Below are 27,069 nucleotides of genomic sequence, written 5' to 3'. Positions count from 1 at the left end.
AAATAAAGAAAGAATATTAAAAGCAGTAAGGGAAAAAGGTCAAGTAACATATAAAGGCAGAGCTATCAGAATCACACCAGACTTTTCGCCAGAAACTATGAAGGCCAGAAGATCCTGGACAGATGTCATACAGACCCTAAGAGAACACAAATGCCAGCCCAGGTTACTGTATCCTGCAAAACTCTCAATTAACATAGATGGAGAAACCAAGATATTCCATGACAAAACCAAATTTACACAATATCTTTCTACAAATCCAGCACTACAAAGGATAATAAAGGGTAAAGCCCAACATAAGGAGGCAAGCTATACCCTAGAAGAAGCAAGAAACTAATCATCTTGGCAACAAAACAAAGAGAAGAAAAGCACACAAACATAACCTCACATCCAAATATGAATATAACGGGAAGCAATAATCACTATTCCTTAATATCTCTCAACATCAATGGCCTCAACTCCCCAATAAAAAGACATAGATTAACAAACTGGATACGCAATGAGGACCCTGCATTCTGCTGCCTACAGGAAACACACCTCAGAGACAAAGACAGACACTACCTCAGAGTGAAAGGCTGGAAAACAACTTTCCAAGCAAATGGTCAGAAGAAGCAAGCTGGAGTAGCCATTCTAATACCAAATAAAATCAATTTTCAATTAAAAGTCATCAAAAAAGATAAGGAAGGACACTTCATATTCATCAAAGGAAAAATCCACCAAGATGAACTCTCAATCCTCATCTTCGGTTGGTTTATATACAAGTGTGCAATTTCTAGGCTTGAAAGTAAAATGATGCTATCTGGTGCTGGATAGAGGAGCCTTATTTTTTATTATGGCAGCTTGCTATTTTTGTAACATGGTGATTTGGTTGAACACAATAAAGTACAGTAGTAACTGATCTCCCCTTCTTCCTGGATGAGTGAGGAGATGATTAAATGTTGATGTCAGCATCCTTGAGCATATTCAGATGAGCTTCTGCTTCTGTTGAAAAGGATGCTGTGTTTGATTGTGGTCCGAAGCTTTGAAGCACTACTTGGCATCTCCTTCCTTGGAGGTCTCACTGTTTAAACATAAGAGATTTGATAGCTTGTTGGTAAGGTGAGGTTCAGCTTGTCTCCCCTAGGTCATCTTCATGTGAATCCGGTGGTTATACGGTTTTGTTCTAGGGATATTTCATTTTTTTAATAATGGTTTTAGCTGACATTCATGGAGAGAATGAATCCTTAGAACTGTGCCACTAGTGAATGGAAATCCTGTCTAGAGTATGTTTCTTTACAAAGCTGTGTCACACCATCCTTTGGGCCCTCTGCTGGAAAAGTAGAATCAAGTCTCAAATAATGCCTTTTAAATTGTATCCTCTAGTATTATAGATGTAGGACAGTACTGTATCATACCTCTGTGGATGTAAAATAGCTTGTACCTGCTTTATGATACATAGTAGTGATCGTGCTAGTAGTAGTGACAGAGCTGTTTTTAATGATGTTGCTCAGAATATTTTCTTTCCAGATGATGATTGAGAAGCTAATTTAAAAAAAAAATGGTGCCAGGTACCACAAGAGTAACAGAACTGTGCTGTTTTCTCGGGTTTTGTTTTTTTACTTTTTTTTTTTAATGGAGTGTGCTGGATGTCTCTACAGTTTTGTTCAGATGACTGCAGAACCTGGAAAAGCTGTTGCTGCTGTTGATGCATAACACACTGCTATTATTGGTCTTTTTATATAAATATAAATATATATATACAGATATATAATTTGAATTTTTTGAAACTTTAGCTGTGCTGTCAACTTTGGAAAAAAGTATCCCCGTTTACTGTGTTGAGTTGGCACTGTACAGAAATTAACAGCCATATTGGTCTAGAAATGTTGAACTTAAGTTTTTTCCATTTGTACAGGGGTAACACACTGTATTAAATCTGTAAGGTCTTATCTACGTGGGTTTGATTACAAAAACTAATAAAGTATTCTCTAAATTTAAAAAAAATATCTAGCTTAATAGTCAGGAAATTATGTCAGTGAGTCAAATCTGTCCCTCTTCTTGTTTTTGTAAGTAACATTTTATTTGGATACAGTGATGTTCAATTATTTGCTTATTGTGCAGACCTACTTTCTGCCATACTGATAGAGTTGATTAATAAGAATAAGATAGTGGAGTCCAAACAGTCTAAATATTGACTGCCTTTATAGAAAGAATCTTTTCTGTTTAATCAAGAAAAATACAAACATTAGGAGCTGCTCTTTATATGTACATAGACATCAAATTATGCTTTATCTATAACTTTCATGTAGTGTTTTATTGTTTCTTTCCTCCATTCCTTCTACTTTCTGCCATCCCGTGCTCTGGAATTTCCTTCATCTCTTATTTATTTACCTTATATTCATGGCTTTACAATAAAATATTTCTTCTAATTCAGCAGACTTTATTTTGAAAAGGACACTGAATTCTATAAATGGAAGGTAGTTGGCAAAATAATGTGGCTAGTGGAAGGTTTGAAGGGACAGCCCTTAATTTTTTCTGTATATAAATTTCACTGCTTATTCAACACATTGATAAGACATAGAAAAATACAGTAGACACACAAATACAGCAAAGACATAGAGTAATGTGGTTGCCATATATATATATGTATATATACATATATATGTGTGTGTATACATATATAATATTTATTATATTTAAAACATAGTGAAGCTTAGCTGAGTTTGGAGAAGTCAGTCTACTTGCTAAAGCACAAAAGTAATACCTACAGTTAAATACCAGAATAAGTAGAAACCTTGTAATTCTGTGTATTTGGGCCCAAGAAAGGTGGTTCAATGGTTAAGAGTTTGTACAGCTCTCCCAAAAGTCATTGATTTAATTCCTAGCACCCATACTAGATAGCTCAAAATCACCTGTAGATCCAGTTCCAGGGTCTCCAATGTCCTCTGACCTACATCAGTACCTGAATATGTGTGGCACACACATGTAAATGCAGGCAAACAAAGTCATACATTCAGTACAAGGTTTAGGTGTGATTTACACAATCATATCTATACTGGGAAATAGGCAAACAAAACACGTGTGTTTATAGAAAATGTGAGCCTTCCCGTGTGTTGAATTTAGAGTGTCAAGGTCATATGATTAGATTTGAATAGAAACTAAAGGCAGAATTATGGAATTGGCTATTATAGTTAAGGGAAGGGATTGGTTTTTTTTAATCAAACTGTGAGAACTTCATTCTATAAGACTGAGCTCATACATAGATGAACCCGTTGATTTTGACCTTCATCAAAGAAATCAGTGAGAGGTAGTTTTTCAGAATTATGCATTGATACATTATCTACAACAACTTCTACTTTTTCATGACTTCTTCTGTCAGAAAAGTTTACTTGGCATCTTAGTGATGTAATTCTACATTGGACGCAGTCTGCTGTTTTTTATAGACTGGCGCACCTATTTGCCATTTCTTGACAGTTCACTTTTGTAAACTCTACTCCCAGGTATTTCATCCCTCAAGGGGGGCTGCTGTATTATGTGACTGCTAGAACTTATTTACTATGCAGGAGGAATGATGCAGGAAAAATAATTGTCATCAAAGGCATGATGAAATCATTGTCTGAGCACAGTTATTTGCTCATCAAATATTTATTGAGCACTGTTTTCAGCAGTGGTTTACTCGGGAAGAAAGGCTTGCATTCCATAGGTGAATTGGGAACCTGGTTTATTCAGATGAGAAGGTAAAAATTAGCAATGACATGAACTAAGGTGATAGAGGAGACATTGTTTGCTTTTACTTTTCCATTCTTTAGTCCTTTCTTTTAGAGAAGGCTGTGCCATCCATTTCATAGAGTTAGGAGCCTATTTCCAGACCGTTTTCACCTGTTCTTTTATATTATATACAGGTTCTCGCATCCCTGCATTAAAATTCCATCTTTCTGTTCTCCTTCTCTCCTTCTGTCAAGCGATGCAAACAATCTGGCTCCCATTCACCATTACTTAGTCCTTGCACACAATTGGAGAGGTCTGAATCTGAAGAGTGTGTGTGTGTATCTTCACAGAAGTATAGAGAGCCAACCAAGAAAAGCCAGGCTGACACAGAGAGCTAACTTTGCAAATCAGTACAATGAATCTGTCCCTATCTCTGTATTTGATTGTAGCGACCTTACAAGCCACTCTTGTTATACTTCCCCAGTGCATTTCCCAGGGGGCCAAACATTTCTCTATCTCTCAGTCCCTCAAATACTTTTCCAGCATGCTTGCTTTCAAATAATGAAACTCAAAATTTGTCATGTTGGTTTCACTGGAAGTGGTTCCTATGCTAAAGGTCAGCAAAACCAATAAGCAAAACAAAGAACAAACAAACAAACAAAACCCCACCAAAATCAGAAACCCTTACCTGCAAAGCTCGTGTTATCAGCAGCAAGGGCAGATACTTGAAACAATAAAAATGGTATTCAGGAGGAAGCATCATCTAAACTTTTGATTTTCTGCCCTTAAATAGTAGTGGGGCTTTAGCAAGCCAAGATTTCCAGCATATGGGCCAAATGGGTTAGATTCCCTTTAATTAGCATGTAACATAGAATATATTAGAACATAGAGAGAAAACAGTAGACATTTCCCACAAGTCTTCCCAGTCTATGCCTGATGTGTATATCTGGATGCGTTCAAGACAATGAATATGAGCAAACCAAGAGAATTTTGCTCCTCTGTGTCAGCTTTCCCAGAAACTGACCCCCTAGGGCAGCAACCCAGTCTCAAGTGAAATGCCAGAGGATTTTGTGACCAAACAAAAATCAAGGCAGTTCCTGAGGAAAACCCTTTATATTCTCTTTGCATCGCCACGATGGTAAACATCAAATTATTGAGCAGGAATTCTGTACTTCTTGAAGGTAGATGGCTAGATCGGATGGCCTTAAACCATTTTTCACCTCAGGAAGTTTAGTATGACTGTATAGAAACAGATTAAAGGGTTAAGGAATCAATCATGTCTAAGAGAGAATGCCCAGCTCATGAGAAGGGCCTTAGTACACCTGACTACTGAAGCTGGTGAGTTATGTAATAAAGTAACTGCTAAATGGGAGTTGTTGGTTATGTTAAGCTACAAAATTCCTAACCCTGAGGGTCCTAGGGATTATGTAGAATTTCTAGCTGTTCTTCATCTAAACAAACTGGAGTCCTTGGGAAGGCTGGATGTACCTGATGAAGTAAGTCTCAGTTGGGCCTTTGCCATGGTCTTCTTTTTGTTAATTTGCCCTGTTTTTATTTTTCTAAATTTCTTCTACACTGAGGTAATATATCCCGACTGATGTTTGCCTTCCCCTTAACTTCTCACCATTTCTCTACCCACCTTCCTCTACCCCAGATACATTCCTCTTCCTTTTCCCTTCAGAAAGAGCGAGCCTTGAAGGATATCAACAAAACCCTGCATAACAAGTTACAGTAAGACTTGACACAAACCTTAATTTCAAGGCTGGATAAGGCAAACCAATAGGAGAAAAGGGTCTCAAAAGCAACTGAAAGATTCAAAGACACCCCTACTCCCCTTGTTAGGAGTCCTACAAGAACACCAAGATAAACCACCATACCACCAGCAGAGGACATAGCACAGCCCATGCAGGCTCTTTGGTTGCTGCTTCAGGCTCTGCGGTCTCCTATGAACCCTGCTTTTTTGATATGTAGACGATTTTCTCTTGGTGTCTTTAAATCCTAGTGTCCTTGATCTTTTTGACTCCTACAATCCTTCCTTGTTCTCTTCTTTGGAGTTCCCAGAGCTCCACTTCATGTTTATCTGTGAGTCTTTATATCAGTTACTCAAAGAAACCTCTCTGATAACCTCTAATGGCATTGGTCTATGAGTATAGCAGAATATCATTAGAAATCATGTTATTGACTATTGTTTGTTTGTTTGTTTGTTTGTTTGGCCTGTCATATTTGATTCTATCCTAGGTCTCTGGGCTATCCAGCCTCCAGTTCCTGGTTATTCACTTAATGTTTGTCATTGGATCCTTCTCATGCCATGAGACCAATGTCTTCTGATATCCAGACCCCCATCCCACGGTGTAAATTAACTCAGGCATCTTAAAGCTAGCCTTTTCCAGAGGCCATTTTAAAGTTTGCACAACCTTTAATAATCTTATGTAGTGGTCCAGCTTGTACCTTTTCTCTTCCCCTTGGGCTGGTACTTTCTGCTAGTCTCAGACAAGAGAACATTACAATCTTTCTCTCTGCTTTTCAGCAGCACTTGGTCACCCCATCACTCACTCTAACAGACCCTGCTGAGTACCCACAGTATATCTGGAAGCCATTTTCTGTTTGGAAGTCAGTGGCGGTCAGCCAACATTTCAGTAATATTTGCTTTCTTAAGGCTTAGACAAATCAAATTCATTCAGTTTCCCAGACTTGAGGTCTTTTGTCTGGCATTGTGTCCTCTCTTCCAAGGCGAGCCAAGATTGAGCTCACTTGTGTTTCCCACACCACTGTGTGTGTGTGTGTGTGTGTGTGTGTGTGTTCTTTTTCTCTGTCTAAAACACAATGCACAAAGTTGTTTTTTTCCTTTATTCATCATTGATGCAGCCTGAGACAAAGCCAAGTTTGAAACAAAATTAAGTACAACACAATAATAACAACATAACACCTATGATGACGTTTCTGGTCATACTTTAAGGGTTCTTGAAAGAGGGAAAAGAGAATAAAGAGAAATAGTTAATTTCTTTCCCTTTCATTATCAGAAATTTGGGCTATTGGATCCCAAGGAATTAGAATTCCCTAGGAGTCTCAGAAGGAGAAAGAGGAAGCTAAGGTCTTATAAACATCCAAGAGGACCTTGTCTCTAGTAAAAATATGTCAAAAGGTTCGGACCACTTGTCAGAGTTCCTTGCAGGAGACAAAAGAGAAATAAAATTAATAAACAGGACTGTTCATTTAAACTTAAGCTTTATTCACCCCAAGAGATGGGCTTGAGAGTTTGCTAGACCTCTTTGTTACTTTTGCCAATGTAGCCACAGGGGATATGTCTTTCCTGCTTGTTACTAATGTTGATTTGTTTCCTTTGTCTCTTCAGCACTGGTGGCTTGTTAGAACCTTCCAGGGGCCTAGACTCTAACCTTAGCAACTACAGCAACAGTACAGATAGAAAACTAAATTCTAATGGTTTTGGTAACATCAGCTGACTCAACTGTAACATTTTCAATGGTAGCTAGACTAGGTCTAGACTTTAATCTTAACTTGGTTAGTTGTGTGTTCACTAAGCCTTGTTCTGGTTTACCTTCCACAGATGTCCCTAATTAAGACTTCATCTCACCCTTACTGAAATGATAATATCTAAGAAGAACACAGGAGATTGTCTGAGTAATCTTAGGCATGTGACTTTAGGAAATTCTCTAGAATTCAGTTTTGCCACTGTGTTATCAGGGATGTGTTGCTTGGGGGAATGCGATGATGTAATGTCCCTCTTGGTTCTAAGGTGCTGGGTTTACACCCACTCCTGCTGCTCTCTGTTTTTACCTTATTTCTTGAGAAGGACCTTTCAATATTTCAAAGTTGTATTTATTCTATAATAAGCATTTGGAACATCCAAGCAAGGAAGCAGATATGATATTTTGGGGTAAATGATCTCTTTGAGGAGACCTACCATTCATCTAACTCCCTACTGTGTGGCAGACCCAGCAGGGAATCAGTCATGTCTTCAGAATGCATTTAGGACTTTCTCCATCATGGAGAGTGAGGGCTAGAAATAAACCAGGCCTCTCAGGGTTTCACAAAAATGGATTCTTTGGGTCAAAGGCCTCTTAATCTGCAAAACACAAGCTGTTTGCTTGACTTGAGGCCTCAGCAGACTTCCTATGCTTGAAGGAGCTTTGGGATGAAAAAATGGATTATGTTTGAAGATTAAGGGTTCTTTCATGCAAAAATATGCATTTTCCCCTTACCTTTTCCTTACCCAATGAAACACCTTGTTCCTTTCTGGCTTGAAACTCTCAAGCTTCATTTCTTAAGCACAGATGGATTAGGTTGGGTGAATATTCACAGCTTATGGCTAGAGAGAATATCAGTGAATGCCTTGCTGTTGCTCCCTCCTTCAGAACCAGTCTTCTTACTCCTCCAAATATGTCCCTATGAACCTCAATTTGTTATTATTTAAATGAAAGAATTTGGTAGTATTTTAGAGCATTATGAGATTCCAGTATGGTTTTCTGATGAAATCAGGACGGAATGTGCATTTTAAAAGCAGAGATTGGCTCTTTCAAGCTGCATGAATTTAAGGTAACCCAAGCAACTGAGTAGTTTTACCATCAAACTCCAGCATTGACTCTAGTATCAATGAAGTTACTCTTGCTTCTCACTCATCTTTTTTGACTTCACTGTAGGCTTTTTAAAAATTGTTTCTTATTTGCTTATTCAGTTTTTTGCCTTAGTTAGCCTTATTATGTATATCAGGCTATAAGACTATTCTTTAATTTCTTATTAATATGTTGAATTGAAAACTGAAAAAAAAAACCACAGTAGCAGAGGAATGATTGACAGGTGGCCCACTCTTTCAAGCAAACAGGACTAGTAGTAGTTTTATTAGTATAGGACAAAAATGCAATAAGCTCGTCAGTAAGCCACATACTACATACAGCTGGAGTGATGACATAAGACAGGTTCTGTTCATTTCATGGCTGGAAAACTACTGGACAACTTGCAGGATGATAGGGAGGAGTGAGTGCTTGGGGACTTTACAGCAACCTAGAAAGCTGGAGGGATGGCTCAACAGTTAAGTGAACTTGCTACTCTTCCAGAGAACATACACACACACACACACACACACACACACACACACACACACAGAGAGAGAGAGAGAGAGAGAGAGAGAGAGAGAGAAATTAAAAGAACACGTAAAAACAAGTGATCTAGCACAAACTGTCTCATGATAGAGACAAACTGAAATAATGGTCTGTGAACATCTTGGCACAAGTGACGTAATTCATTGTGTCCACGAGTTATTTTTATCATCATCATTAATATGGTAGGGATTCTAAAATGATGACAAGTGTGCTGAAATACAGGGCCTGTGAATTCTGGGACATAGCCACTCAAAAAGGGAATAGTGTTTTCTCCTAAAACTGCAGCTCTGTCTCAGGTATTTGTTTGTTATTTGTGCTATATTCATTTGGTCTACTGAATGCTAGTAGTAGAGTAAATATAGGGCAGAATTCAGAGACATTAATTCAACAGAAAATCTGTTCTACATTAAATAGTTTCCTTCTTAATACCTGTGTAATGTTAGTTACCATCTTTGGCATCCTCACTGCCTTCATGCCCTTCTGTGCACCTCTGAAAGGAGATCACTACTACTTTTGCATTCCTCTATGCATAGCAACATTTAATTTACTGTTTTGTACCTAGTAGCTGAGTTATGTGATCAAATGATCTTATTCACAGTGGTCCTGTCATCTGAATGTTTATTCTCTTTCTCTCTCTCTCTCTTTCTCTCTCTCTTTTCTCATCTTGTGAAATCCTAACTTAAACATCTAGAGACCAAATTAAATGTCAGCTCCCTGAGGGGACTTCTCTTTTAAAAGGCTTTCTCTAATTCACTGTTTTGAGTTAACTTTTCCTTTCCTTTGGTCAAACAATGCATTATATATTGCTGTATCTACTAGAACTCAATCTACGGATCTGCTGTTTGAGTTTTTGAGCTTTATCTCAGGTTTAGATCCATAAATCCATGGACATTTTCATCTTTGTCTTTAATTATCCAATACCTTTAGCATTCTACTCCAACTGTAGACCTCACGTGGCTCAGTCAGCTCTTACTTCTTTTTTCTCCCATACTTTAATTTCCTTCTTTAATTATAGCTGTGCCATGAATTGACAAACATCTACTAAATAGTATCCATGAGAAGAAATTTCTTCCATTGCCACTTGGATCCCAGCACTGGTAGACATTTTGAAGGTCTTTGGCTCCCACTCTTTAATTTCTACACTAGACTCTGTTTATTTTTCTTTGACTCCCATTCATATTTAAATGTCTTTCACATATTCACTTCCCATGGTCTATTGAAAATTATTTATCACCTCTGTATCCTGAAGTATGATAGGCATCTCTGATCTTTATGTTGGAAAACATCAAGATGTTCCCTTTGCATATCTGCTGCTCCTTTAGTTTATGACATCTAAACTTATTCTATGTTCTTTTTTTGCTTCTCTATGCTGATCAAACATGAGCATTACTTATTCTTTGCTTCCGTCAGTTTTGAGTCACTAGTATTCACTGGCTAGGTTCAACCATACCAAGAGCTCTAACCACCATTAGCACAAAGTGATTGACACTAATTCTGCCTCTAAATCTGGCTTTTCTTTCCATGGGAAAGAAAGGATCCCTTTTGGAAATGCCCAATTGAATGTTCCCTAGATACTTGTCATTGATTTTAAAATCATTTACCTTTACTCTTTCTAGTCACTCATATCACTGTCTTTGACTCTACTCACCAATTAGGAATAACTAGGAATAACCGTAGACAGCTTTTTCCTCACCTGAACAACCCACCCACCAAGTCACCTATTTTTCTTCTTTCCCTTCATTTTTCTCAAATATAAGATAACTTGTTCATGCCACATATAACCTAGCATATTTCCTTAGCGTTCTCCACTTTAGCTTACCCTTATCTTTAAATCTTTCTAGTACCCCTTACAAAATACCCAGGAAAAATAAAACATTAACAGAACTCTTCTGTTTGAAAGCTCTCAGTGGTTCAGTGTCATCACACGGGGGATGATCTTAGCTCTTGACTTGTACATTTCATTCACTCAATAAATACTGATTAGCTTCTACCACATAATTGGCTTCAGGTATCTTGCATACACAGAAGGAAATAAAAGAATGTCTTCAGCTTCAGCTACAATTGAAGACATGAAGTAGTCTACTATGTACAGCAATTGGCTCTTGCTTCACTGTCTGGTGATTTTGTTTAAACTTCCTTCCACAGGAATCCCTTTCTTTCATTTCTTTTCAGGAGCTTCGTCTCAGGCAGGAAGCATCCTCACACATGGGGCAGAGGACTCCATACATGGACTTGCACACTCTGTCTTTTCTTTGAATGGCCTATTCCGTGTGTTTTTCTAAAATTGCCTGTCTCTGTTCTAGCTTGTGTCCTAGGCCATGAGAGCCTATTCAAATAGTGTGGGCTCAATAAATATTTCTTGCATCTCAACAAATAAGCACAGAACAAACTTTCTGAAATATTTATTTCACTCTGCTTTTAAAAGATCCCCTGCTGAGACTTCTGATAACCTGGGGAGAGAGTTCAAAAGGCAGTAATTTAGATCATCCCATTTCTAAATGTGGGTCAAATGAAAGATTCATGAAAGACATGATACTACACTAAACTTATGCTTATATTGTTAATTTCAAATGTAGTACATAGGATCACAAGAACTCTACCTGCTTCACATAAATCACAGACTCTACATACTTTTGTTTTTAATCAAGATTTTTGTGATCTTCACTGGATTCAACATTTTCTGAGCTTTTAATCTGTCAATTGCTGGTTGGTTTCTTGACCACTTTCTTCACTAATCTTTTGATAGCATAACTATGACAATTTGTGAGTGGTGAAGTGGGGAAAGTACTGTTAATGATGGTCTCATTTCATAGATTATTACACTAAAGTCTTGTTCCATAAAACAAATAATTGACTTAAGATCCATTTAAATTCTAACAGTGTGACATTTTTCAAACACATGATATTGTAAAGGAAATAAATAAATACATACATACATACATACATACATACATACATACATACATACAACTACATTGTAAGGAGCCTGGGTTTTGTGTTCTGTAGAATAGATATGATTTTATTTATCTTTTTGATAGATATGTTCTGTGGATTTTATACTATGATTAATTAGAAAGCATGTGACATGGCGTCTAGCAGTAGCAGGTGCTCAATGATCCTTCATTTGCTTTCATTCGCACATTTAAAGTATGTTAGGCAGTCATAGACTCTGATAAAACTGAGAAGTTGGAATGGACAGAGCAAGGAGAGGTAACAGCATAAGCAAAAACAGAGACATGCAGATTTTCATGTTTCATTCTTGCCACTGAGGCGAGAACTGAGTGGCCTGGAGATAGGATTATTGAATGCAAAACTAAGGGGTGAGAAAATCAATAGGTGAATGGTTCAGTCTGTCCCATGAGGGGTGCCATTGTTTAGTTCTATTTAGATGGTTACATTCCATTGGCACCTAGTGCATAGGCTAGATTCATGAATGACTGTGATAGATATATTCTAAACTCATAGATGAACTTGGAGAAGTCATGTTTCCTAAGGAAAATGTCATCTGATTTGTCTGAGCTTACTGAGATGATAGGAGGAGGCTTTTATTGAAAAATGAATCAAATTAATATATAAAAACATGAATGTTGATAGATTGTAGAGAGGGTGGTTGAAAGTTAAAAGTGCCAAACTTCTCAAAAGCATAAATTAGAAGATGATGTGTATCATTGAGGCAGAGACTATGGAGTGGTCATGTTTGAGAGAGCAATGGAAGATTTAGTCTAGACTGTTTTATGTTTTGAGAAATCTAGGGGATATCTAGAGAAGTTGATAATGTGCTTACCAACTACAGTATAAAGTATACAAATTGTAACAATTAGTACGCATTGCATTGGTTTCTAAGTCTTATTCATAATAAACATAACATTCATTGAAACAAATAACCTTCCGGCTCACCCACCAAAAGTTAAGGCTCATCACCAAATAGGTGACCCTTTCACTAAGCATATAAACTTTATACATATATTGCCCTTATTAGCTCAATTGTCAGATCATTAGTTGTTCTACAACGACTTAGGGAGTGGTCAGCATTAATAATATGAATGTAAATCTATAATTTCCTTGCTTACCTGAGTATCTTGAGTAATTCTGACCACTGATGGGCAAAGGCTCTTGGATGGTCTTTTATATACTGTGTTCCTGTGCCTGGCCCTCTGTTTTCCTCTGCTGTTTTCTTTCTCACATTGCCTGCCATTGCCCAGTTATTGCCAATCGAAAGTCACTGCTGAGTTGGAGGAAGAGGGTTATTTTTAAGTCACATGCCCATTGCTTTAGTGACAATCAGATAACATAATCCTCTGCTATATATTGCTCAGCACAGATAAAGACCAAGGCCCCTTAAGAGCAAAGGAAACTCAGGTTCAGCATGCTGGTAGGATTGTGCTCTGTACACCTTTGTCTTTGATGGTCTGTCTTTATGTGATATTTGAAGTGAATCTGGGAAACAGGTTATAAATACATGTAACAAAATTTCTTGCCTTGCCTATCCTGATTAGCAAATTGTAATTGAATTTAATTGGGCTTTTACACTAAAGTGGGCTCTGAGTTGTGTTTTATGTGAAACCTTTACTTTGGTTGAATAGGATGCATGGAGTATGATTGGAAAACAAAATAAATTTGTGTGATGCTTGACTCCTAGTATTTATATCTGTTTTGACAAAAGATATCAACTAATAGCTTGATAAAAGTTCAGACATGATTGTACACTTTAAGGTTACAGTAAAAACAATTCTTGGACTGGGTGGATGAATCACAGAGTAAGGGAACATGCTTCCATGCCTGATGATCTGTGCCTGCTCTTTAGATCCCATATACTGAATGGAGGGAACTGTCTCCTGCTGTTTGTCCTCTGATATCTAATTGCATACAGTGTCATGTATGGGCCATTAAACCCATTCAAAGAAAGACTGAAATTCCAGGATAAGTGATGGTGAGATTTAGAAAGAATTATATTAATATAGTGAACTTAAAAGACTGGGAGAAGCCTTAAGCTCTTAAACTACAGAACAGGTCCAAGAGAGAAGGACATCACTCAGCTTTTAGTCTGGGCCCTTTATAAAGGATATTTGGCAGAAACTGTGGTGAGGTGTGGTATGATGTGGTGGAGGGCAAGATGCTTGGTGTAGGTGTCTGAATCAGATGTGTTGTGCTCTCTCTCTCTCTCTCTCTTTCTCTCTCTCTCTCTCTCTCTCTCTCTCTCTCTGTGTGTGTGTGTGTGTGTGTGTGTGTGTGTGTGTGTATGTCAACACTGATATGGCAGAAGGAGCACTTCAGAGGACCCATGCTGAGATGTTCCCCTGAGGACCATCAATCATAGGACAGGCTTCATATAAAATGGAGTTTATTTGGGACTTATAGAAAGGGGTACAGGCAAGGAAAGAAGGGAGTAGAGGACAAAAAAGAGAAGAGAGGAGGTCAGCATGGGAACATGTGGGGGGCGTGGATGGAGAGAGAGTCTGTGGATAGTGGTAAGGAGTGGTCTTATATCCCTGGTTTCTGGCTTGTTCCTGGCAGTGGAGTTGTTACTAGATATCTGTTGGTCAGTGCCCAGAGGGATTTCTTACATTGTATCCAGGCCTCTCCTCTCAGCCTTAGCTGTACACATATGTACAGCCTTTGACTGCTTATTCTAGCACAGAAGCCCTTAGTTGCTCACTAGGTTCTAAGACAGGAAACTGGAACCAAGCACAGATAATCTTGGAAGCCCTGCTTAGGTTCCCTGCATCCCTTGGCAAATTTCTATCTCATTTTAATAGAATAGGACCACAAATTAGATCATTTTATACCAAGTAGAAATTTTACTGTCCAGATTCTTTTCTTCCTAGAAGTATTACAGTGCCTTCTCTTCCTCACCAAACTTCATTGGTAATCTCCTTGGGGCATGGAGTTTGATCAAGAATAGAGAAATAAGGAAGACGGAAAACTAGTTCCATGGTTAGTTCATTTTGACAGCATGGTTTTGGTACTCTAAACCTTTGGCAATATTGATGCTATGATGCAGGCTGGCTTGCTACTTGAGATTTCTGTCCCTTACTTCTTTAATGCTACAATTGCAGAGATAAGTCACCATGCCCTGCAGTGTGATCCTAACCTTAGCAACATTTTGAAGTATCTGAGCTTCTTTGCTTTAACTAGCTTCTCTGCCTACCAATTCTTTTTATTGGGTATTATATGTATTTATATTTCAAATGTTATCCCATTTCTCCCCTCTTCCAATCCCCCCTGCTTCTATGAAGATGGCCCCACTCCCGCCCATCCACTCCCACCTCAACACCCGGACATTCCCCTCCAATGGTGAAAGGAGCCTTCACAGGACCAAGGGCTTCTCCTCCTGTTGATGCCAGACAATGCTATTCTCTGCTACATGTGCTGCTGGAGCCATGGGTCACTCCAGGTATACTCTTTGGTTGGCAGTTTAGTCCCTGGGAACTCTGGGGTGTCTGGTTGGTTGATATTGTTTTCTTCCTATGGGGTTGCAAACCCTTTCATCTCCTTCAGTCCTTCCTTCTGATCTGGGAACATCTATTTCTTCTCAGCTGCATTGCTGTACCTTGTTCTTCAGACTCTGCATAAATGGCATGGCCATTCTAGTTTCCTTTTGTCGAGATCCATTCCTCCTCTGAGACGGAATGCAAAGTAACCTCACCTGACTTTTTCTCAGATGTGGCCCATCTCTCACCCATGGAAGGAGGAGGAGACTGCACATTCCTTTTACAATGCCTTAGGCAGTGATTCCCCAGCTCGTCTGCCAGGTTTCAGCCTGCTTCTTTCAAAGCTTCTCTTTAGCATTCTTTTTTTAGAATTCTCTGGCATGAGTTAGGCAGCACTCTACCATGTTTCCCTAAGCTGTAGGGCACATTTAGCATGCTGTTTGAGTGTTCTTGTCTAAGCTGGAGGTGGAGGAGTTCTATCCCCTCTTCACCCCCTGAGGAGTTTAGGGAGTGGGTGGGACCGCTCTGCACTGTCAGCTTCCACTCAAATCTAACTCCTAGTCTTAAAGACATTTTATGCTATGATGTGGGTGAAAAGTTAAGAATTCCTCTAAGTGTATTTTGGATGCTTGTTTGGTAAGTATGATATACTGGTCACAGACCTCTGTAGTTGTATGATTCAGCTGATACCAAAGCTGAAATAGCTACATTGAAAGCATCCTATTTAATTCCTGTCTTTACTCTCAAAGATACAGGGAACTAAGACTCAGGGGAGTTAATTAACATAGTCACTGTAAGCTTTGCAGGTCTGTGTGTTAGTATGACAATTTGGCTGAAAACCTAAGTTTGAAAGTAAAAGGCTTGATGAGACCATTTGAATGGGTCACATAGAGCCAGCAGGGGCTGCGGACAGTTTATACTTGTAATTATTAGTCCAGGTCATCAGGGAATTATGAGGCAGTATATAGGACCTTCCTTTCTGCTTTCTTGTCCAAAATGTGAACATTGGGCCAGTAATTCTCATACAGACTCCAGAGGAGTAACTTGATAATGACTGCTGGGGCAAGTTGCTATGTCTGTGAGTGGCTTTGGAGTAAATAATTTGGGGTGCAAGAATTAGAAAACAGGATGTGTAGGCACTAAATTTGATCCATTTCATGACACTGCCCAATTCAACCGTGGGAATCAAATTATCTTTATGCTTTAGCCAGTGTCAACTCTAGGGAACAGCTAGTGTATTACACAGCAGTGGGCACCTATGACTCTTGGAAGGTCATGAGGATAAACAGCAGCACTTGGCCTACACCAAGTTTAGAATTGTTAGGCTGTAAACTCCAGTGGTAGGAATTCCTTTTGTAAATGTTACAGACGATTAAGTATTCTCAAACTCATTTTGGAAGATCCTAAGGGCTGTTTCAAAGATCTACCTTGGCTCTGCAGCCATGGTGCCAGAACATTGCATTTGTAGAGTATCTATGGTTTGTTGATTTTAAAAGAAGGATGCTGGTAGAGAGTGGCTTAACTATACTATGAGGTAGAGTGAAGGGAGCTCCTCATTACACTTGGAAGATTTGAAGTGTCACCTTCTGATGAAAGGACACAGAGCACAAGGGCTCATTGTAGTCCCACACTGCAAAAGGACAAGGTGAAGGCCACATGTATAATTTTAAAGTTCTTAGCTGAAATAAAATTAAGTTAGTGCAAAAAAATGAGTGGAATTCATTCTCATACTTTCCCTGAGGCTAATACCAACAACATAATATTTTGGCTTTTCACCATTATCTATCTTTGGTGAGGCATATTTTACACTGCTTCATTCTTACAACTCTTCAAACTTCTGTACATGTTGTAATATATGCAGCACACTTCAATGAGACTAGTATATTTAATGCTGGATAGCCACATGTGACCTGCTCTAGAATTAGATGCACAGTCTTTCTTTCTGGTGGTCATATGCCATTTTTTCAGTATTAGTTCAATTACATACACATTCCTATCTTCAATTTCCTTTTTACTCCATGAACATAAGTGTGTGTCCCCACTCTCTCCATCTTCACACTCATAACAGAAGATCAAATGACAAATGTTGAAGTTCCTGCCATATAGTTAGTTCACATTCAATGCCTATTGCTGTTCTCAAAATGACTTACATAGCAAATAAACCACCCTGAGATACAAGCTGTCTTCTGTCAGTCCAGATCAGAACCTTACAGTTTTTAATCTTCCCCTGCCATTTTCCTCGCAATTCCTTTATCAGAGATGCTTTTCCTGAGCATCTTCTTTTGCAAACCTTTCTAAGTTACCTTGATTAATATTGACCTTATAGCTCCCTCCATGCTAAGCAAATACTCTGTCACTGAGCTGTATCTCCAGTTCCCTCTTTACTTTAATTTTGTGATGAAGTGTTAGCAAACTGCTGTCCTCTTGAGTGACTCTGTACCACCCAGGGTAGCCTTAAACTTTTGATCTTCTTGCCATAGGCCATTTCAGAGCCTAGAGTACAGGCCTATGCTATCACTCTTGGCTTTGGTTTCTTTTGTTTCCCTCACTAGCACCAACCACTTATGGCTCATAGATTTATCGCCCTCCTCAGTTTATTAGAAAATTATATCTTCTAGAATCCTTTGTTATAAATACTCAATTCCTTCCTTAAACTTCATCCATTTGTGGTAGTGTTGGTGAAGCACATGTTGTATTAGAAACACCTATGTATGCTTGTGCTCTGTTGGTGTCTGAATCTACCAAAGGCACAACTTAATTTCACTGGGAGTTGGAGGCAATGAAGACAGTGGAAATCGTACAGGTTTTTATATTAAAAGATACAAAGGATAGAATCTTAAGCCTAACACTTAAGAGTTGTGAGCTTGTCATGGATTGGCAGGATTAATTTAGTAAAAATGGCCATTTTACCAAAAGCAATCTACAGATTCAATGCAATCCCCATCAAAATACCAATCCAATTCTTCAAAGAGTTAGACAGAACAATTTGCAAATTCATCTGGAATAACAAAAAACCCAGGATAGCTAAAGCTATCCTCAACAATAAGAGGACTTCAGGGGGAATCACTATCCCTGAACTCAAGCAGTATTACAGAGCAATAGTGATAAAAACTGCATGGTATTGGTACAGAGACAGACAGATAGACCAATGGAATAGAATTGAAGACCCAGAAATGAACCCACACACCTATGGTCACTTGATTTTTGACAAAGGAGCCAAAACCATCCAATGGAAAAAAGATAGCATTTTCAGCAAATGGTGCTGGTTCAACTGGAGGGCAACATGTAGAAGAATGCAGATCGATCCATGCTTATCACCCTGTACAAAGCTTAAGTCCAAGTGGATCAAGGACCTCCACATCAAACCAGACACACTCAAACTAATAGAAGAAAAACTAGGGAAGCATCTGGAACACATGGGCACTGGAAAAAATTTCCTGAACAAAACACCAATGGCTTATGCTCTAAGATCAAGAATCGACAAATGGGATCTCATAAAACTGCAAAGCTTCTGTAAGGCAAAGGACACTGTGGTTAGGACAAAACGACAACCAACAGATTGGGAAAAGATCTTTACCAATCCTATAACAGATAGAGGCCTTATATCCAAAATATACAAAGAACTCAAGAAGTTAGACCGCAGGGAAACAAATAACCCTATTAAAAAATGGGGTTCAGAGCTGAACAAAGAATTCACAGCTGAGGAATGCCGAATGGCTGAGAAACACCTAAAGAAATGTTCAACATCTTTAGTCATAAGGGAAATGCAAATCAAAACAACCCTGAGATTTCACCTCACACCAGTGAGAATGGCTAAGATCAAAAACTCAGGTGACAGCAGATGCTGGCGAGGATGTGGAGAAAGAGGAACACTCCTCCATTGTTGGTGGGATTGCAGACTGGTAAAACCATTCTGGAAATCAGTCTGGAGGTTCCTCAGAAAATTGGACATTGAACTGCCTGAGGATCCAGCCATACCTCTCTTGGGCATATACCCAAAAGATGCCTCAACATATAAAAGAGACACGTGCTCCACTATGTTCATCGCAGCCTTATTTATAATAGCCAGAAACTGGAAAGAACCCAGATGCCCTTCAACAGAGGAATGGATACAGAAAATGTGGTACATATACACAATGGAATATTACTCAGCTATCAAAAACAACAAGTTTATGAAATTCGTAGGCAAATGGTTGGAACTGGAAAATATCATCCTGAGTGAGCTAACCCACTCACAGAAAGACATACATGGTATGCACTCATTGATAAGTGGCTATTAGCCCAAATGCTTGAATTACCCTAGATCCCTAGAACAAAGGAAACTCAAGACAGATGATCAAAATGTGAATGCTTCACTCCTTCTTTAAATGAGGAAAAAGAATACCCTTGGCAGGGAAGGGAGAGGCAAAGATTAAAACAGAGACTGAAGGAACACCCATTCAGAGCCTGCCCCACAGGTGGCCCATACATATACAGCCACCCAATTAGACAAGATGGATGAAGCAAAGAAGTGCAGACCGACAGGAGCCGGATGTAGATCGCTCCTGAGAGACACAGCCAGAATACAGCAAATACAGAGGCGAATGCCAGCAGCAAACCACTGAACTGAGAATAGGTCCCCCGTTGAAGGAATCAGAGAAAGGACTGGAAGAGCTTGAAGGTGCTCGAGACCCCAAAAGTACAACAATGTCAAGCAACCAGAGCTTCCAGGGACTAAGCCACTACCTAAAGACTATACATGGACTGACCCTGGACTCTGTCCCCATAGGTAGCAATGAATATCCTAGTAAGAGCACCAGTGGAAGGGGAAGCCCTGGGTCCTGCTAAGACTGAACCCCCAGTGAACTAGACTATGCGGGGAGGGTGGCAATGGGGGGAGGTTTGGGAGGGGAACACCCACAAGGTAGGGGAGGGGGGAGGGTGATGTCTGTCCGGAAACCGGGAAAGGGAATAACACTTGAAATGTATATAAGAAATACTCAAGATAATAAAAAAAATAAAATAAAATAAAAAAAAAAGAGTTGTGAGCTTGGGGACGTTTTTAATGTTTGTCTGGTAAATGGTATAATAGACCTACCTCCTGGAATTTGCTTGCGTTAATATCTAACCTAGGCTGGAGTCTAAGAACAGAGAATTTGAAAGCTAAGTGGATAAATGAATAATAACTATTAGTCATGTAACCTTATGTTATCTGGAACTTTCCATAAGAGTTAGTGTTATTAGAGTCTCGTGCCCAAATTCAGAGTAACAGTGGCTATGTTTTATATAATAAGCTGTAAGAAATTGATATGCTAACCTTTGTTCTAATTTCTATCTATTTCTCTTAGGCCTTACTTCTTTGAAACTTTCATTTTTACTTTTAGTATATTGTAGACCATTATGGTGTATGTATGAATATATGTATTTATTTCTCTCTTTCTCCCTCTCTCTCTCTCTCTCTCTCTCTCTCTCTCTCTCTCTCCTTCTCCCCCCCTCTGTGCGCGCGCGTGTGTGTGTGTGTGTGTGAGACAGAGAGAGAGAGAGAAAGAGAGAGAGAGAGAGAGAGAGAGAGAGAGAGAGAGAGAGAGAGAGAGAGAGAAATATGTGTGCAAGGGAATAAGTGGACATATGTTCTAGTGCATGTGAAGTTGAATGTCTTTCTCTATTTCCACATTGGTATTTCTGTTAGAGTCTCTTAATAAACGTGGACCTTTACTGGTTATATAGGCTGAACAACCTACACACATTCAGTATCTTCCTGTTTCTGCCTCTGAAACCTGCACTGAGCTCATAGGCATATAGTAGGCCCACACCAGTTTTTGTCTGTTTGTTTTAAATTTTTTTTGAGCTATGGAAACCTGAATTCAGATTCTAATACTTACATATGGCCAGGCATGTGGCTCATTGGTTGATAGTTGTCCAGCTCCCTCTGCCTTTTTCAGTACAGGGGATTGAACTCAAGGTTTTCTGCATACTAGTTAAGTCCTTAACCACTGAGCTGTCTTCCCAGCCCTACTGTGATTTTCTAAGTCAACAGAGATACATTCTGACCTCACAGCTTTCTGTAATGTAGATTATTATTCAAAACCAGGAAGTTCAAATAGAGGTACGCAAATGCATTGCCCTGCCAAGACAAAGGCAGAAAATAGAACAACTACATACAAGCCAAAAGACAGGAATCACAAGATATTGCTGGGGTCATGGTAAAATAAATTGAGTGAGAGCCTCATTTTGGAAACACTGATACCTCTTGCATCCCTGCCATTGTAAGGGACTATCCAGAAACTGCTGAGATGTTTAGTAGCAACTCTGGCCTCTAACCATCAGATATCAAGAGCATCCCTTTAGTTGTGACAATCCAAGATGTCCCTAGGGGGATAATGACACCCACTTGTGAAGCAATGGGTTATAATGATCAAATTTTAGTTACTCCTAGGATTACAGGCAGAAACCTTAGCTCCCTCCCCAGATACACACAGAGGCACACACAGCATGCCAGTGTTAGATATATAACCTTTTGCAAACTGCAATGCTCTGCATCCTGTTTCCTCACAGTAACAGCTAAGCGTTTTCTCACAGGCTCCCATTCGCACCCATTCACAACAGAAGCTCTGTAGAAGTCGGCTTGGGTAGCACAGTGTGATTCCAGCATGCTGCAGTTCACTCCACTGAGCTCAGAACAATTGCTCCCACCCCCTGCTTGCCACTCTGGTGGGCTCTGGCAGACAGTCCTGGCAGCTGTAGCTGATACAGTTCTGTACTCAACATGTAGAGCTTTGTTTTAGGCTCTGAACAAAACTTCAGGCTGTAGCTTTTTCCAGCTCCCACTCTGTGCATATGCCTCCCTCCCTTGCCCTGACAGCTGGGGCTTGCAATGACAGGCAGATTTTTGTGGCACCTCATGATAAAATGGCGCAATTGAGCATTCGAGGGAAATACTCAATTGGGCAGAAACCCACATCCCTCTCTCTTTGATTTCTTCTTTCCTAGTCTTACTTGCCTCCCATATTCACCTGCAAGAATAGCCAAGTAAGATATAGTTAATCATGTGTATAGGTTTTACACTTAAGAAAGTGTTTGTGACCTCATCATATTTTTAAATGGTATGCATAAAAATCTGAGGTCTAGAGAGGGGCCGGGACCGTTCAAAATCACATGCTTAGCACAGATAAGAAACTGCTTTCTTAAAGCTTTTTGCCAGCTAAAGGCTCACAGCCCAGTGAACAAGAAAGACATAAAACAAAGAAGTATAATGCAAGACAATTGGATCCGACATAGAGCTTTAGAAAGTGAGCAAATAGAGTTGGGCAGACAGAGCAGAGCAACAGCTTTTTAGAGGAATAGAGAAAGATAATAAAGATAAATGATGTGACCTCAGGTGACGTCCAAGGCTAAGTGAGGCTTCTTTCAGGGATAGGAAAAAAGGTTTTCAACTTATATTTCCTAGAAGAATCTTAAGTTGACAACAATAAGTATTTGGTTTTGTTAGGTGCTTTACCACCGAGCTACATCTCAAGACCTGACAACATTAATATCGCCATGATCATGATAATTCTCATCATCATTTATGCCATGTATTGAACTTTTTTCCTCTGCTGGGGGTTGGTGGGAACATTGTGCCCTAATTGTGTGATTCACGTATCATGTGAGTGCTGGTTCTGGTGTCCTCAAAGTAACTTCCTGAAACAGTCACAGATGATGCTTTTTACACAGGAATCACATTTACAATGTGGAATAGAGCCAGCTTACTAAGGAAAAACAGGTGAAGCAAGCTGCAGTTTGTTAGGCTAGGATATTGACTAACAGTAAGATGATAAAGTTAAACTTTTTGAAAGTTGGGGGGTTCCTATGATTTCTTTCTATTCTCCTCAGGAAATATACTGCCCATCTAAGGTCTCTCTTGAACTCGAAATTTTGTCCAACATAGTGCCAGGGCATGGTAGTGCTGTCCAGCTAAAGGGTTGGTAAAACCTTCCCACCTCCACACCCATGACCTTCAGTGTTAGGATATTCTGAAGCTAAGAAGTACCAACCAACCAATGCATAGTCTGTCTAAAACCGTCCTCGAGGGTCTAAAAACATTTCATTAAGCTTTCTAGAATTTTGACTCTATGCTGTTCTTAGAGTTTTTAATGCTTAAGGAATCCAGCCTGAATGGGCAGTAGCTAGAATAGTCTAAGACTTTGTACACCTAGTCAGATAAAAACAGAGCAAGTATTTAGTGTGTTTGTGCCTATGGCATAAAAGAAGAGAAAGACACTCTTGTTCAACAAATATCAGTAATGAAAGAGAGGTTTCTGGGCTAAGCCAGAACATGAAACAAACACGGAGTTCTGTCCCACAACCTTACCTAGACGTATTACACCCTGTTTCTGCATTAATTTGTTCCATTCACTTCTAAAACACATAATCTGAGTATCTGTAATGCACCATTGATTGACATAACACCCTAGACATGTCCTTAGGATACACCCGTGGCTGCTATACACCATAGCCATTTGTATACCTTCACATTGCATGTGTACAGCAAACCAAGGCAAGACCATGTGCCCCAATCAGTACAGGTCCTTTGTTTTTAACACAGTAATAATGCTTTTATAAAAATTAAAGCACTCTTCTGATGAAAATATGTTAATCTCGTTTTTTCCTTTTTACTGTCTTTCCCACCCTGCCCTCCACCTCTTCCTCTTTCCTTTCTCTTTGATTCTGTTTTCTACAGGACTCCACAGAATGGAGCAAGAATGAGAGGAAAAAGGCCGGCAGAAAAGCATGAACTGGAGGTTTGTTGAGCTCCTCTACTTCCTGTTTGTATGGGGCCGTATCTCAGTGCAGCCCTCCCACCAGGAGCCAGCTGGGACAGACCAACATGTCTCCAAGGAATTTGATTGGCTTATTTCAGACAGGGGGCCTTTCCACCACTCCAGGAGCTACCTATCCTTTGTGGAAAGACACCGGCAAGGATTTACAACCAGATATAAAATATACAGGTACGATTTAGGCTAAGAGAGCCCTTGTCTTTCATTCCTGTTGTGCTTTGGGGAGACTGAACATTTTCTGTCACCTGGCTGTGCTGTGAAGCTTCTAGGTCAGGGAACTGTGACCTTGCGGTATATAGGTTGTTATTCTAATTTATTCAACATTTTATAAAATTTTAATATGATGAGTTCAAATAATGATGAGTATTTAATGTACTGGTAAGAAAATACATGTTTTATCATTTTATTTAAACTTTCTGTTTAACTGGTGGAGATTTTGATTGATTGTTTTTCCCACCTTACTCAGTTACTTGGGAAACTGACTTTAAAATAAATTTAAATATGGTTTAAAAAGAAAGAATTTCAAAGGTGTAAAACTTGTATTTAAGCCCTAGTTTACCTGTATTCATGGTCATGGCAATCTTCGTTCTTGCAAATACTATTAATGAACCTAGTTTTCTAGCCAAATATATTTATGAAATTGGGGATAAATAGAGATGTTTAGTGGAGACCTTGTTCTTAAGCACATCTTAACTGATCACTTGCTTGCTGTAATTACCCAATCTAAAGAGACCAATTTCTATCAAGGATGAAACTTCCATGGTTTCAAGAAATGAGTCCACATTATACATGCATAGTAGACAGATTAACAGGAGAAAATTATTTGGTTGATGTGCATATACGTGGTAGCCATGAAAAATAGGAAACTTGGGAAAGGGGCAGATGACTTAAGTTTGTGCAACATCCTGAGTTATAGAGAACAGCCAGTAGAAGAAATAAGTGAGAAATTGAGTGCTGCTGACAAAGTACATCAGATGACAGAAATTGTTTCTCAGAGGGTCCAACAAGAACAATAGACAATCAGTTCTGACAGAATCTATCTGGGCTAATGTGTCCTGTCCTGTAAGCTACTCTTACATGGTGATGAGATTTCTTGGAAAGAAGATTCATATCAATCGGTCTATGTTGGGGAGGATCTATCTGTAGATGTGTAAGTTAACTTCAGGAAAAAATTCTACTTGGTGATCTGGGGGAGGAAAAGGACAAGAGCTAGTAAGGTAGGAGATGAGGACATAGTTCATTCAAAGCACTCAGGATAATAAGTGCTAGACTCTGAACTATTGTTTTTTTGTCCTCAACTACCACAAGTACTTTCTTCATGTGTATTTCTAAATTTCTATGTACTATTTAACTATATAACTATTTGGCATATTTCCAAAATACTAGATTTATGCTTCATTAATCTAAGCTTCTATTTCTTTGTTAATTAGAATATATAACTAACTGGAATTATACAACTAAGTGTAAAATCTGTACAGTTCTATTGTCATGTGTGTGTACCCCAACATGCACACACACACGTAACATTCATTTATGTCATTGATAGTCATGTTTATATTTGTTATGTGAGTGTTATCATAAACATACAACGAATACTGTTTTTGAATTGAAGACATACAGAAACCACTATGCAAACTTTTATCTTAACGTCCAGAAAGAAAGGGCGAATCCTAACATTTCTGAGACAATTAGAATCAGAAAGCAAGAAATCATGGTAGATGGAGACCATAGGTCTGAATCTAGACCTTAGGCCTTAATAGTAGTGGATATAGAAAAAGGTCAAACCATTCCTTGGTGTCGTGTAGATATGAGTGATTCGTGAATTTTCTACCAGCAGAAAATGTTTTTGTGTGAAAATTATCCCACTAATGTCTTGAGGTCTGATAACAGTTTTGCATATTCAAGAGTGCATGGATGAAAATTCTGTGGTTCCTGAAAAATAAAGTCATTGAACTACAGAGAAAAGGTGCCTCTGAGCATTACAAAAATTTAACAAAGAAAAATGAAATTCAGGTGGATAAAATAAGGAAACAGAGTACAAATATAAAAAAACATGTTGACATTTCTACTCTTAAAAGAAAATACCAGAATTCTAACATAATTATTGATTCAAAATGCTTCCTCTTGGGATAACTGTTCTTAAATCACCTGAGCACAGTAGTTAACTGCTTCACTTCAAAATTGTATTCTTAAAAGGATTTCTAGCAAAGTACAGCTATTGCTGTTTGTTATTATTCTTAAGCCAAGGATTATGGGTATGTGTTGGCTGCTGGAGAGGATGTGCCCATCTTTGAAATGCTTGATTGATTCAGGATAATTTCAAGCTTTGAAGTGTTGAAGATGGGGCACAGCATAAGTCTTTTAGATTCAGATATCTTAGTCTATCTCTGTTTTATCATGTAAAAACATTTTTATTTTCTGTATAATTTTGTCTTTCAATTGAGCCACTCAAGGACCCATTTAGAGTTGGAATTGCTTGGCTAAATTTTTTTTATTTAAATGATCATTTTATGAGTGATGTGGACAAAGTCTTACAACCAAGAAAAGTTGGAAAGTGAGCTTGAAAGCAACCATGGTTATTAGTCCATAGCCACACTAATAAATGTGGTAGACTTGGTTGATTTAGATTAGTGATCTTGCACCTATGCTTGCATGAATTGGTGACGATTGATTTAAGTAGCCATGGAAAACATTGTAGTATGAAGAGAAGGGCAAAAAGTCTGACAAGGCAGAATTTTCTGCCCTTTCCTTCCATAAAGAGAAGGTTTCCATGTGCTTTAATATTTGGTTTTCTCATGGCATCTATGTTGGAATGGTATCCAATTTTGAAACAAATATTTAAGTAGTTTAGTGAGGTGATTTCTAAAATGTTTCTTTAAAATTTGTTTTCAATTTATTCTTCTCTTCTATATTATATCCTTATGGCAGTTTCTCCTCCTTCTACTCCTCCCAGCACTTTGAGACCCACTCTGCCTTCATTTCCCTTCAAACAAGTAGGCATCCCAGGGATATCAACCAAATGCAAATAAGAAATTGCAACAATAC

The 27,069-nt window shown here is 38.8% G+C and overlaps 1 protein-coding gene across 2 annotated transcripts in view; it reads left to right on the top strand.

Moving 5' to 3' along the window:
• Brinp1 (BMP/retinoic acid inducible neural specific 1) overlaps positions 1-27,069 on the top strand; it is a 201,960-nt gene that overhangs the window by 33,403 nt on the left and 141,488 nt on the right. The window contains exon 2 of one of the 2 annotated variants that reach the window (XM_006238272.5): positions 23,928-24,195. In XM_006238272.5, coding sequence (XP_006238334.1) covers positions 23,978-24,195 — 218 coding nt within the window. In that variant the 5' untranslated portion in view covers positions 23,928-23,977. 2 annotated transcript variants of the gene reach the window in all.

Source organism: Rattus norvegicus, chromosome 5 (assembly GCF_036323735.1).
Source record: "Rattus norvegicus strain BN/NHsdMcwi chromosome 5, GRCr8, whole genome shotgun sequence".
NCBI lineage: Eukaryota > Metazoa > Chordata > Mammalia > Rodentia > Muridae > Rattus > Rattus norvegicus.
Note: the sequence above shows the minus strand (reverse complement) of the source record. Positions and strands in the feature narration are given on the sequence as shown.